Raw genomic sequence first — 13543 nt, forward strand, 5'->3', positions numbered from 1 at the left:
TAACGAAATGTACAGGCAATCTTGTAAAGATTATACTAATAGTTATATAACATGCAATTACTATTTTAAGCTATATGAACAGTCTCACATAGTCAAATAAATAATCCTAAATAATATACCGTACAGTAGTTAGCGGCGCTGTAGACCTACTTGAAATGTTTTTTGCGATTGCGACACTTTACGACAATTGCAACAATGCGCTTCACGGCAGTTAGCAACTTCCTTTCACGCCGGCGCCCTGTCTGGTGATTTTTCCCGAAGATCAGCGATACCGTTTCAGGCGTTTTGGCGTGTCACATCGGGTACGGTAAGAACACGACAACACGTGTAAAGACGAGCGAAAATGATTTATTTCCATGCTTGTATTCGATGATAACAAAACTAAGGTTGTTGCGCTGTAACTAGTTTGCTAGCCGGTTAGCTTAGCCTAGATAGCTAGCGCGGCGTGATGGCTAGCCCTTTAGCGTTAGCAACATTCGGCCACGGAAGCGGCTTGTTCTTCTCTCTGTTTGACATCTGTCGCGTCAAATAACATTTGGCTATTTTCTCTCTGTCCAAAAAAAAAGTCATTTTGTTCCCTGTTACTCATAGCGACCAAGACCATTCTCTGCAAAATCTTGACGACTTTTATACCCTACTTTATTCGGCGTCAAGCCCATATGAAGCCCCACTTACTGTAGTGACATGTAATAAAATAATATGGTGTCGAGGGGTCCGTGATGACTAGCCCACTGCGCAAACTGAGCAGTTCCTCCTTTTTTGGAGTGACCTGCTGGAGACAACAGTGCTGAAGAAAGCCTGAGACCCTGTGGAACACCGCTAAATCATCGACCTAAAAGCTGCATATGACGTGTTCAAGTGTAATATTTGAAGTGTCGGAATCCCATCGTCAGGTCATGGCCAAGTTCAACGCGCCTGTGATCCAGGACAACCCGTCGGGATGGGGTCCTTGTGCCGTACCGGACAAGTTCAAGGACATGCCATACCAGCCCTTCAGCAAAGGAGACCGCCTGGGAAAGGTCGGCTCCAGTCATACCGTATTGTCACTCACTCATATTGGCTGCTTTCGCTCATGATGTTGTCATGGCCTTGTGGTTGTCAGGTTGCCGACTGGACTGGAGCGACTTACCAGGACAAAAGATACACCAGTGAGTGATAAAGAGTTGATGTTTTGAAACCTCCAAAATTAGAGATGATGAAGTCAAGTAAAAACATTTGAATTAATGAATTGGAAACAAAACAATTTAATGACAAATGAAGAAAGCTAATAAACATCTCATTTTGTAACATGGGTATGACAGTAGAACAACCACTAACTACAGTAAAATGGTATAACACACACACACACAAAAATTTGATCACAAATAGATAAGCAGGTGGATGGACTGATATGCAAGAACCAAATCAAAAGTTTTTCTTTACAAAAATCTGGTTGATATACCAGCTGATAGTCCTATTACAAAAGGACAAGTAGAAAACGACTAAAATAAAGTTAGTAACAGCACTAAACCTGACTGAAGAATTCTGCACCACAGCATCCGATCAGTCCTTTGTTCACAAAAGCATGTCCTTTTCTGGTTGAGAGTCTCATGGAAAAATACGAAACTGAAACCTGCTCAAATAAAATCTGGCCCTAAACATTGATAGAAAGTCATCGTCTTTACTCAGTGATGGGCTCAAATTCAACACACCAGTCACAGAGATCAAAACGGTTCACAAAAAAAAAACGGGTCAATTCTGGTTAAAAGTCCTATAAACAAATAGGAAACTGCCAAAATAGGACTGATCGATACAATCAGAACCCTGAAAGGATGTGAGCAAGTAAAGTACTTTCTGTGCAAATCATTTTCTGCTGGCTGAAGTGACCAGATATGACACTGATGACAGTTCCTTGTCCAAATGTTTCCGTGCACAGATAAGTACTCTTCTCAGTTCGGAGGCGGCAGCCAGTACGCGTACTTCCACGAGGAAGACGAGACCAGCTTCCAGCTGGTGGACACGGCCAAGATGCAGAAGACGGCTTACCAGAGGAACCGCATGAGGTTTGCTCAGGTAACAAAGCAACACTCGTCGTCGTCTGCGATCGTAGCCCAAGTCGTCCGGCTCAATCTTCCGTTCCGTTCCGGCAGCGGAACCTGCGCAGGGACAAGGACCGCAGGAACCTGACCCAGTTCAACATGCAGACGCTGCCCAAGAGCGCCAAGCAAAAGGAGAGGTCGGATGATGATTAGTCTTTTTTTTTTTTTTGTTCACTAGTGGTCAGTCAGTTGTGTGTTCATTCATTCCACTTTGTGTTGTCGTTGCAGGGATCGAATGCGCCTGCAGAAGAAGTTCCAGAAGCAGTTTGGCGTTCGTCAAAAGTGGGATCAAAAGTCTCAGGTACGTCTACATTTTCACTTGGTCACTTTCCAAAGAGATTTTTAACATATAGTTGGTAGAAAGAAATACAGTAAGGTTTTAGATTTCATTAGATCTTTTTGATTATTTTTTTTAATGCAGTAGTTATTAAATACTTTATTGATTACAGTTGTTTAAAAAAAAAAAGAAGACATTTCATATTGAGGAAATGCTTTGTTCTTGATGGATTACATAAAAATATTTTAGACCGTTTTTATTAAATAAATACTTTACTGTATGTTTTGGATAGATTGTATTAAAAATTATTTTAGATGTTTTTAAATATTTTTTGTTAAGGAATGCTTTGGGTTTTTGATAACTTAAAAAAAAAAGTTTGATTTGTAATTTTATATATATTAAATGAATAAATGTGTATGTGTGTGTTTCTCTCCCAAGGCTCAACTGAAGCCCCGAGATTCATCAGTGGAGGTACGCAGCGACTGGGAGGTGAAAGAGGAGATGGACTTCCCGAGGCTCATGAAGATGCGATACATGGAGGTGGCCGACCCGTTGGACATGTAAGTGCGCAGGCAGCCGCCCCTGACCCGCTTCTTGCACCTGCTCGCTTAACGGCGCTTGCATCCTCCACAGCGAGTGCTGCGGCGCTTTGGAGCACTACGACAAAGCCTTCGACCGCATCACCACACGCAACGAGAAGCAGCTGAAGAGTATCAAGAGGATCTTCCACACCGTCACCACCACCGACGACCCCGTTATCCGCAAGGTACACATGTCATGACGCACCGCCGGCATGAGTTGATGTATTTCATAGGCATAGACAGGTTATCGGTGCCGATATTCAGCATTTTGACAAATATCGGCATCGACCATATTCAAGAATCATACGGACGATAATAGATCTATTTAAAAAGTGTTAACTTCAGGGAAATCATTATTTAAATTTGCTGCTGACCCTGGGAACGCTCGGCCCCTTCTGTTTTTGTTTGAAATTAAAACTGAGATAAGTAAAATTTAATATTTCAGATATTTTGAAATTTGGGAAAAATTATTTATTGCAGAAAACAATAGGGGAGCTATTACTTAAGTTTTTTATTTAACTGTTAAAGACATGCTACTGCCCCTGGAAGATCCCTGAACTTTTTGTTGGACTTTTAAAACCAAGATGTCCATTGACAAAAAAAAATTATTATTTTTTGTAACTCCAATATTTTTCAAATCCTAAAAGTTGTTCAATAAACATATACTTAAAAATTCAAAACAATTAAGAGCTGGAATTGTATTTATTTATTATTTATTTATTTATTGCCAATATTTTCTTCTTTTAGTGAAAATGACTATCTGCTCCAAATATCAGTTATCGGCGTCCTTGACTACTAATAATCAGTACCGGCCCTCAAAGTCTATCTCTAGTCCATCATTGGTCTCAGGACGTCTGTCAATACTTGAAAATTTTTTACATTTGATATTTCAGAATGAGTTAAAAATGTATCGTAAATTCACAGTTCAAACATGTTCAAGTAAAAAAATTGCAAAATGTCTTCATGTATTTAGCGCTCACTCCCAGTGATCACATTTAGTGAGTTAGAAGCCATCTTTTTTTATATGATCTTCCACACTGAAATATCCTTAAAGTTGTAGTTCTAATTTCTTAAAATTTGATTTAAAAAATAAAATAATAATAATTGCAACATTTCTAAAACACTAACTGCCCATTCTATAGCGAAGGAGAAGTCTTAAATGTTATCCTTTAATCTGGCATCTAAATAAAACGTAAACATGAATAGTATGACATTTGATGTGCGGCCATTTTGAACAGAAACTTATGAAATGGTGTAAATGATATGGAGTGAGGTTCCACAGGCTTGGCAAGTTCAATAACTTCATTTAATCAACATTTATGCGTTTTAAGGAATCCTTTCTACAGCATTCTCGTTATGTTTATCGATGAGCCTCCGCTGCCACTTTTTTCAATGATGTCTTCATTTGTGTGTATAAATTTCATTTGGTTCTAAGGAAATTTCTCGGCTAATGCTTAAGTGTGTCTATCTGTCCAGCTGGCCAAGACCCAAGGCAACGTGTTTGCCACGGACGCCATCTTGGCCACCCTGATGTGCTGCACGCGTTCCGTCAACTCCTGGGACATCATCGTGCAGCGGGTGGGCAACAAGCTGTTCTTCGACAAGCGCGACAACTCCGACTTTGGTGAGTGTTATATTGTCGCCTTTCTCTCCTTTTGCGCGTCGTGACTTGACACGCGTGTGTCACCTGCTCAGATTTGCTGACTGTGAGCGAGACGGCCAACGAGCCGCCGCAGGACGAGGGAAACTCCTTCAACTCCCCGCGTAACCTGGCCATGGAGGCCACCTACATCAACCACAACTTCAGCCAGCAGTGCTTGCGCATGGTAAGGGTGAGCGTATTTTTATTATTAATTATCAGGGATGTTCGATACCACTTTTTTTTAGACCGATACCAATACTCAAATCTTCAGTACTCACCGATGCCGATACATTAGTACTTATGATACATAAAATTTCCACACACAAAAAACAATGACAGATATTATTTAAAAATGACATATATCCCAACTATAGCAAATTTCCTTAGAATTGAATAAAATTAATGGCAATTATATTTTTTCAATTTCCTCCTAAATTATTTTGCATAGAGCACACAATAAAATGAATTTAAAAAATTTATGAGATGAACAATAAAATGATAAATAAGATGAAACAAATAATCCAGTGGCCAGAAAAAAAATTCCCAATGACAATATGTGGTTGTACAACTTGTTTTAAGGAATACAGTGAAGTGCAAAGAATTCATTTCAATACAATATGGCTTCCCATGCTATTAACTCATTGAATCCCAAATATGTTTTTTTAATACTTGTCCTTCGCTCCCCAAAAATTGTTTATGCGCTGCTGGGGGTGAATGAGTTCATTTGGAAGGCTCTCTGTATTTCTTTTTCCTGTTTCATGTTCTCCGTTCATTACAAATATCATGTAGTATATATATATAAGAGCTATAATTTGCGCCACAGTTCTAGCACAGCGTGTGGCGAATGTAAACGAGGCAATTAAACACAGCGAAGTTAGGTGAGCTACAAATATATATACAGTCATTTCTGGACCATTCAATTTGGGGAATACTCAAAGTTTTACACATATAAGCCGCACCCGACTGTAAGCCGCAGGAGTTTGAATGTTACCGCACCGGGTTCCCGCTACTTTCGCTTCCATAATAAGGCGCAGATTGTGTCGCTCTCGTTCTATCTCTCCTGTATTTGGGCTCACTTGGTTTGTTTTGCTGTGCCTGACGCGCTTGCACTTCCTTTATAGTGCGCCCTCTGGTGATCTGATGGATAAGCCGCACCTTTGTATTAGCCGCAGGGTCGAATGCAAGTTAAAAAAAAAGTAGCGGCTGAAGATAACACACATTGAACCACAGATATAGGTGATATTGCTCACAACAATAATTCTCAGTACCGCACACCGAATTGGCGCTGCCGGAAGAAATGAAATGAACATATGAAGTGTTACCTCATAAGGAGACACACAGGAAACGAACGAGACGGAACAAAACTTTCGTTCCCCCCCCAATCTTTCTGACCGTTCTCGACCGAAAATGGCCACAAGAGCGCGGGTATCGATAACGTTGCGAGTACCGATACCATGAGATGACAAATTATATCTGCTAAGACAACATTTTCAAAAAGTATTTGCATTGACTTCAGGGCAGCGAGCGCTACAAGTTCCCCGCCAGCAACCCTTTTGTGGAGGAGGACATGGACAAGAGTGAGGTGGCGTCTGTTGCCTACAGGTGAGCGCAAAACATTTCACGTCTTTGGAAAGTTCTTGGAGACGATAAGAACATTTTGTGAGGCTGTTGAGCAATCAGCCAATTTCTCCTTTAATGTCCGAAAGTATATACAATTGCTAATATTATATTGTTTGTATTCAAAATATTTTTCAAGATGTCTGTGGTTTGTCTTTTTTTTTTTATTGCAAATGTCATCTTAATCATGATTTAAAATGCTCATACTTGTTGTCTACCACCAGGTACCGCCACTGGAAGCTGGGAGAAGACATCGACCTGATCGTCCGCTGCGAGCACGACGGCGTGATGACGGGCGCCAACGGGGAAGTGTCCTTCATCAACATCAAGACCCTCAACGAGTGGGACTCCAGGGTGAGAGACCACAAACCCTACATTTCCGCTTTTGACAGTGCGATGATGATGCTTGTGTCTTTTGCTGGCAGCATTGCAACGGCGTAGACTGGCGCCAGAAACTGGACTCTCAGCGAGGGGCGGTCCTGGCCACCGAGCTGAAGAACAACAGCTACAAGTTGGCCCGCTGGACCTGCTGCGCCATGCTGGCCGGCTCGGAGTACCTCAAGCTGGGGTGAGTTCTTAGCAAGTTCACCAACAATGGTTATGTGTTAAAAAAATTAAAAAAGATATCGGAAGGATATGCGGAAGAGCAGTTTTGACAATGAGTGAAATGTTCAATCCAAATGTCTCCTTGCAGCTACGTGTCCCGCTACCATGTGAAGGATTCTGCCCGCCACGTGGTTCTGGGCACCCAGCAGTTCAAGCCCAACGAGTTTGCCAGCCAGATCAACCTGAGCATGGAGAACGCCTGGGGCATCCTCCGCTGCGTCATCGACATCTGCCGCAAGCTGGATGAGGGCAAGTACCTCATCCTCAAGGACCCCAACAAGGTAAGCAGCCCCCAACCCTCCTGTCCAAGCTTTTAGCCGTGTCTACCGTCAGGCTGTCGCTCCTAGTTCAAAACTATTGACACGCTTTAAAACAACCAGAATGATCGCCAAATAGAAAAAGAAAAAAGAAAAAAAACAACAATCAAATTTCCAATAATACCCAAAAAGGACACACAAGGTTTTAACGCAGCCACCTTCTGATTGGCTCTCCACTTGCACCCCCTCCCCCACAGCAAGTCATCCGCGTCTACAGCCTGCCGGACGGAACCTTCAGCTCCGACGAAGAGGAGGAGGAAGAGGAGGAGGAAGAGGATGAGGAGGAAGAAGGTGAGACGGTGAAGACGCTCAGTTAAGCGAGCTGACCCGTTGTCATGGAGACTAATGGGGAAATGTTTTCTATGATTCCAGATGAAGAGAACTAAAACGTGGCGCCTGGTTACCAAAACAACCCGCCAAACGCACACATTCATACAAATGCACACATCTAATTTCTCAATAAATAAAATCCAATTGGCCCAAACTGTTCTGTTTTTTTTCTTTTCTTTCAAATGTCATTCAAGCGTTTGCAGGTTTACCACCGTAACGAGGAAGTCAACCGTGCGGTTACAGCATGTCGTACGTGGAAAAAGTCAACATTGTGTTTTAATATTTAAAGGTTTAAACAAAGTTCTCCGACAGGAAAGTCTCCTTGCGCCCCGGGGGAACTTCGACATGCGTCACAAGCACACAGTAGCAAGTCGCAACTCTAATTTTAGAAGTATTAAATACTACAGGTGCATCTCAATAATTGAGAATATCATGAAAAATGTCGTATTTAGTTGAACTAAAAACAACTTCTGATAGTCACTACACAGTGCAATAGTTATTTTATATTTCTTTTATTTTGATCATGATGGGGAACAGTGAATGAAGTCACCCACATTTGCCTTCTCTATTAAAATACGTTATCATAAATTCATAGAAATTAGGTTGGAATTAGCCATCTGGGAAGTATTTTCCTGTGTTCACTTGATCTCTATTGGCATTTCATATTTTGAATTGAATTTCAGAATTAGATTAATTTAAATAGGATCTAATTCGTCCCCTGTGTGTGTTACTAGAAAATAAATTTATTGACAACATACTAAAGTGCAAAGTTATGCCGAGTCATTCCAACCATCACAACTGAAGTTATTGATGTAAATCAGTTACTGTCTTGGAGTGTAAGAAAAAAGGCAAAGTTTTAGTTATATATATTTGCAAAAAGTCAAGTGTATTTAAAAAAAAAAAAAAAAAAATCACAATGTGACCATATGCGTACGATTATGCACACATTTTGTGTCAAAAGTACGGCTAAAGCTCAAATACGACAAATCGTTTTTAGTATATCACACCTAAACGATAGGTGGCGCTGTGCTCCCTTTTAACATTTTACAAGCAACATCGAACATTTAAACCTTTGATTTGTTAGTCACGGTTTTGCCCCTGGAATATAATAGAAATAGTCTGTTCCAATCAGTCTGTTGTCACCAGTTTCCCACACCATGTTAATACTTGGGCGAGCCACCCAAGTAAACTGACCACCACCCAAGTAGATTTCAAGACAATTTAATAAAAATATATTTTAAAAAGTGTTGCGACCAGATATACCGCATGTAACATTAGTTCGCCGTCACTCGCTTGTGGGTCATGAGGTTAGAGGAGACACAAGTAAGTAGCAGCAATGGAACGCCCCCATGTTTCTCTCCACTAACATACCTGATTCATGATCAGGATCGTTATCAGGCTTCTGCAAAGCTTGCTGATTAGCTGATCATTAGATTCAGCTGTGCTGCAGGAGGGAAACATGGAAAACAGGCTGGATAGGGGCTCTCGAGGACCAAACTTAAGCACCCCTGCTGTATATGTATAGGATCGTATGCCGAGAAACGTTTCTTGGGAGGGGTAATATGGCGGCCTCGCGGCTTCAAAAGTCTTGGCCTATTGGCTATCCAGTCATATATACAGATCAGTGGTGGAGACACTGGAGCACGTACAGATCAGATTTACAACACTAATGGCATGCAAAGAACAACATGTAGGTGTGTTAGCTTCTCCTGAGTATGTCCAATGGTAATTCTGTCTGAAATGGCATGTAGTCTCCCAAGCGCCTCATCCAGTTGTGTTAAGTTCAACTGCAAGAAATTCATTAGGGGTGTGCCAAAAAATCGATTTTAAATGCCCCAAAATCGATTTTATTTAAATTGTTGTATGCTGTCTTCCCTTTGTTTGTGTGTGCCTTTATTGGGAGCGCTGTTCATGTTGTACCCGATTTGGCCACAGAGGTAGTGTGGTTCCACACGGTTTGATACACTGTTAAGTTGTAGCCACATTAGAGAGTAGAGGGAAAAAGTCACGATCAAGTTATTCCAAAAAACGTTTTTTTTTTCAGCGTGGAGCCAATCTTATGAGTGATAAAAGTTCCGCGAGTAGAGTGCTAATTAGCATTAGCGAGTCAGACTGGAGTAGATCATTACGATATCTATAGATTGAAGCAAAACTTATTGTCAATCAAATCATTTTGAATCAAAAATCGACCCTAATCGAAAATCTATTCCGAATCGAATCGCAGGCCCAAAAAATCGGAATCGAATCGAATCGTGAGACATTCAAAGATTCCCACCCCTAAAATTCATCATGGTTTCTCTGTGCTACTGAACGACGCAACGTTGCTTTCCATCCCGATTGTCATCGCGGTAAAACGGTGCCTCGAGGACAGCCCGGTTGTCTTCAAATGTCGTCAGTCCCCGCGCCAGCGAGTCATGCAGCCTCTGCCAGGATTCCATCTCAGCCCGCCACATAGCACTCCTGGCTCTGAGTAACCGGGACACTTTGGTCTCGCACCCTTTGGCCAGAGCGACGCTGTTCACGCAGATGATAATGATATCAATGCCAATGAAGATTCCATTCAGCGGGATGAGTCCGGCTCTGACCGTGCAGGACACAGCCACGGATCCTTTGAGGGCCGCTTGGCCCACGTTGCGGGCATCCGCCACTGCCCTGTGGACGTTCCGTAGTGCTTTCCCGCCTACAACCACCGCCTTGCCCACTCTGGTGGCCACCTCCTTGTTGCGTTTAGGGGTCTTCGCAGTCGAGGTGGCACCTACGACCGGTCCGACTCTCGTGACGCCAGGCCCCTCGCACAGAACTTCACTGACAGCGGCGTCTAGTTGCTGAGTCTTGTTGGCGATGTCGTCCAGACACTGCGCATCTTCAAAGAAGTTCTCAGTCACCTCGCCGACCTTCTTTAAAAACGTCCGCTCCAGTTTGTAGTCCACGGCGGAGGTGACGGCGCAGTTGGCCCAGCTGGCGAGACCGAGACCCAATCCGGTCATGCTAAGAGCCAGCGAGGTGCCAGCTGTGATGGGTATGAGTGCCAGCCCGACAATGGACAGCGCGCCGCTCACCACGCCCACCGAGCTGCTCGCCACGTTGGAGATCTTCACCCCCTTGTTCTTCCTGACCAGCTCCTCGATGTTCTGGTCCAGCTGGTCCAGAAGCGCCAGCATCCTGGGCCGACGCTGGCTGAACTCAACCAGGAAGCGCTGACACGTGTCCTCCTGTAGCAGGAACACCAGTCGGAAGTCTGCGTCATTCCTGGAGAAGACACGGAGATGGGAAAAAGTTGAGCGCGGTTTAGGTTCGAGCAAAGATTCTGGGTTTGAATACGAGATCACCTGATCTGATCACAAAGTTGAACGTGACGAAACATCCTCTGTGTATCGTTTGAAGATAACGCCTCAGGGAGCACGACACAAACATCAAGCTCAGCTTTGGAGACCGCGTTGAGGTAGAACTTGCTGAAAGACGACATGTACCATATAAAAGGTACCAACATGGTACGGAATTAGTTTTTCAAATCAACCTGAGAATTTTTTTTTCTACCTTTTGTCCATCAGCAAGCACATTTGTAGTGCTGTCTGCACATATTTGTCGAGAAGGGACGCCAGCACGGCCGCGTTATCCAGCCTGGGCAGGAAGAAGACTTTGGCATCGTGCTTCAGCTCGGCAGCGAGGGGGCAGGCCCCACGTGCCGCCGCTACGGCGAGCGCCGCCTCCCAGGAGCCAACACCCTGCGCAAGTTTCACCGCCTCGCCCCGGAAAACCAGCAGTGAGGTGGTGGCCAGCCGCTCCAGCGCCTCCGCGAAGACGTCCAGTTCTTCCAAGCCGAGCAGGACGTCCTTTAGGGCCGCTGCTAGCTCCGCCTCCAGCGCGGCTCGCCTGTTCTCTGCGGCCATTTTGTTCTTCACGTATACCAAGATGTTCTTGCCCAGCTTCAGCTCTGCTCGTTGGCTGATGTCTCTTATGGTGTTGATCTCGCTCTCACGTTGCAGACGCCACTCAGACATACTCTCGCAGAAACGACTCACCGTGGACATGTCAATGAGGGTGGCTGAAGCGTAGCGGAGCAAGACCTCCTTCAGGGCATCCCTGGACAAAAATAATAACTTGTTAAGTACAAAATAGAATCTTACTACTTGACTCATGGAGCCATTTTCAGCAGCAAAAGTTAATATTTTGTCCAGAATTAATTTGGTAACGTCATTATTTATGTACAATTAATACCTTAAAATACAAATGTTTCCACTTGCTGTCGACTGACGATGACATCATTTGTGCTGAGGAAGTCGGTAACGACCAATCATGACTCAGTTTACTGACCAAACCCAGAAAACAGGTGAGCCATGATTGGTCGTTGCCTACTTCCTCAGCACAGGTGACGTCAGTCGACAGCAAGTGCAAAACAATAGTTTTTAAAGTTATCAATTATAAAAGAAAAATCATGACGTTATCAAAGTAATTCTGGAGAAAAGATTATACAATTTCAGGAGCGACCTTTTTCAGACGAGGCACCTCCAGGGCAAAACAAGGGAGGCTCGACCAACCCATATCCGACTTAGAGGCACTTCAGGGCGGCCTGCCTGGCCAGATGGCCCCCTCCTCAGCCTGGTTCTCAAATTTTTTCTAAGTCAGACAATCTTCAAAATATTTTCAGAGTGCCACAAATGTTTACTGCTGGAAATGGCTCAATGAGTCAAGTATCCCTTTAAGATTTATGTAAACATTTTTACATAACAAATTCCCATTTGCTTTTTATTTTTATTTTTTTAGATTATTTTAACACAAACCTACCAAATAAACCTTATATGATACATGTTCATTAATTTAATCAAGCCTCGTTATTTGAAATGCATAATCTTCAGATTTATGTATTTAGTATTAATAAAGTATAGTTACTTTTTTAAAAAGTTTTTTAAATGTCTGCATTCAGTTTCATCCCAAAAACATAAAAAATTATTTATTTATTTAAAAAAAGGGGGGTGGGTGGACATATGTGTTTTTCACATAGCAGCGACAATATGCTATTGATTGTTTAAAGGTAACCTGATTATAATGCAATTCTAACAATATACTTTATGTATTTTAAATAAATATTCTCATGATTAATTTGGAGTAATTATGCTTTATTAATACTAAATACATAAACGTGAGGATTATGCATTTAAAAAATAGGCTTTATTAGACTAATGAATATGTATCATAAAAGTTTTATTTGGTAGGTTTGTGTTAAAATTATCTTTAAAAAAAAAAAAGTAAATGTGTATTTGTCATGTAAAAAAAATGACATCAATCTTAAGCTAAGCTTGAAATATTTCTGTGAGTGCACAGGGATCTGTCCTCAAACCTTACGTTTTCTGTAACTACTTTTGAAGATGATGCATGCTACCTTAGAACAATACGGACTCTTCCGAGTCACCTCTGGACAAAAATATGAACTTTGTTGCTTCCCTGGCTGCAGCAAATGTACCACAGAGAAACGTACGTCCTGCGTCCTCAGTTTTGCTACCGTAACAACATAAGACATCGTCCCTTAAGGATGACAAAAATCACATCACAACTTTAATTTATTTATTTAAATATTTTATAGGATTACTTCCAAAGAGAGTACATTTTCCCTTTAGGAGGACCACGTCCTACAAGGGTGTCTGGGCAAAAACTGGTTTCTTTAGTGGGACAAAATGGGTGAAATGTATCTTTACTATATAAGTCTCTTAATTACAAAACTTCCTGCAAGTCTTCCCTGGCATTCGAGATGGAGACAGGAGGAAATGAAACAGAAAAAAAAAAACGTTAATGTTAACATACTTTCCTTTCAGGGGAGTACCACAAGGAAACGTGCCTGAGCCTCATGTTTTCTTATCACAGGTGTACTAATCATCATTACTAGATAACTGTGCAAAAGTGTCAACTGCCACAATATAAATAAACACAAACGAATGACTTTTTAGTAGAAAGCATACTAATGGGCTGAAGAGAAGCTTTACCTGGACCCGTGCATGTTCCTGTCATGAAGTGGATCCAGAGTGTGTAAATGTTTTTGGGATTTACTCTGGATCCTTTGCTTACACGTCACAAGTTGAGTTGAACAAAACCCGCAAAAC

General features: G+C 42.3%; 2 protein-coding genes across 4 annotated transcripts; one reads left to right on the plus strand and one right to left on the minus strand.

Annotated features, from left to right (window-relative positions):
* The first annotated feature begins 188 nt into the window (after positions 1–188).
* Positions 189–7602, plus strand: eif3d (eukaryotic translation initiation factor 3, subunit D). Of its 3 annotated transcripts, none has more exons than XM_086091134.1 (16): positions 189–302; positions 894–1019; positions 1103–1148; positions 1916–2052; positions 2130–2215; positions 2307–2379; positions 2794–2915; positions 2989–3121; positions 4413–4560; positions 4632–4768; positions 6095–6180; positions 6420–6549; positions 6621–6763; positions 6890–7082; positions 7316–7409; positions 7491–7602. In XM_086091134.1, exons 2-16 carry the CDS (start codon positions 897–899, stop codon positions 7502–7504), a joined length of 1665 nt encoding a protein of 554 aa, XP_085947260.1. In that variant the 5' UTR covers positions 189–302; positions 894–896; the 3' UTR covers positions 7505–7602. The 3 variants fall into 3 exon arrangements, with proteins under 3 accessions (XP_085947260.1, XP_085947269.1, XP_085947278.1); XM_086091143.1 differs by having other exon boundaries at positions 4632–4762; XM_086091152.1 differs by having other exon boundaries at positions 281–307.
* Positions 4429–13543, minus strand: apol (apolipoprotein L). Its single transcript, XM_086091167.1, has 4 exons — positions 13427–13543; positions 10986–11531; positions 10778–10900; positions 4429–10697 (listed from the first exon to the last, which is right to left on the minus strand). The coding sequence occupies exons 1-4, from the start codon at positions 13438–13440 to the stop codon at positions 9752–9754; spliced, it is 1629 nt and encodes a 542-aa protein (XP_085947293.1). The 5' UTR covers positions 13441–13543; the 3' UTR covers positions 4429–9751.

Source organism: Leptonotus elevatus, chromosome 1 (assembly GCF_054856555.1).
Source record: "Leptonotus elevatus isolate MCC_2025b chromosome 1, RoL_Lele_1.0, whole genome shotgun sequence".
Taxonomy (NCBI): Eukaryota; Metazoa; Chordata; class Actinopteri; order Syngnathiformes; family Syngnathidae; genus Leptonotus; species Leptonotus elevatus.

Coding starts and splice junctions, on each gene's coding strand:
- apol (XM_086091167.1), bottom strand. Junction 10,901..10,985: donor TGCTTGCTGATGGACAAAAG/GTAGAAAAAAAA, acceptor GTCGTCTTTCAG/CAAGTTCTACCTCAACGCGG. Junction 10,698..10,777: donor CAACTTTGTGATCAGATCAG/GTGATCTCGTAT, acceptor TGTCTTCTCCAG/GAATGACGCAGACTTCCGAC.
- eif3d (XM_086091134.1), top strand. CDS start 897: ATGGCCAAGTTCAACGCGCCTGTGATCCAGGACAACCCGTCGGGATGG. Junction 4,769..6,094: donor AGTGCTTGCGCATGGTAAGG/GTGAGCGTATTT, acceptor CATTGACTTCAG/GGCAGCGAGCGCTACAAGTT. Junction 6,764..6,889: donor TCGGAGTACCTCAAGCTGGG/GTGAGTTCTTAG, acceptor GTCTCCTTGCAG/CTACGTGTCCCGCTACCATG.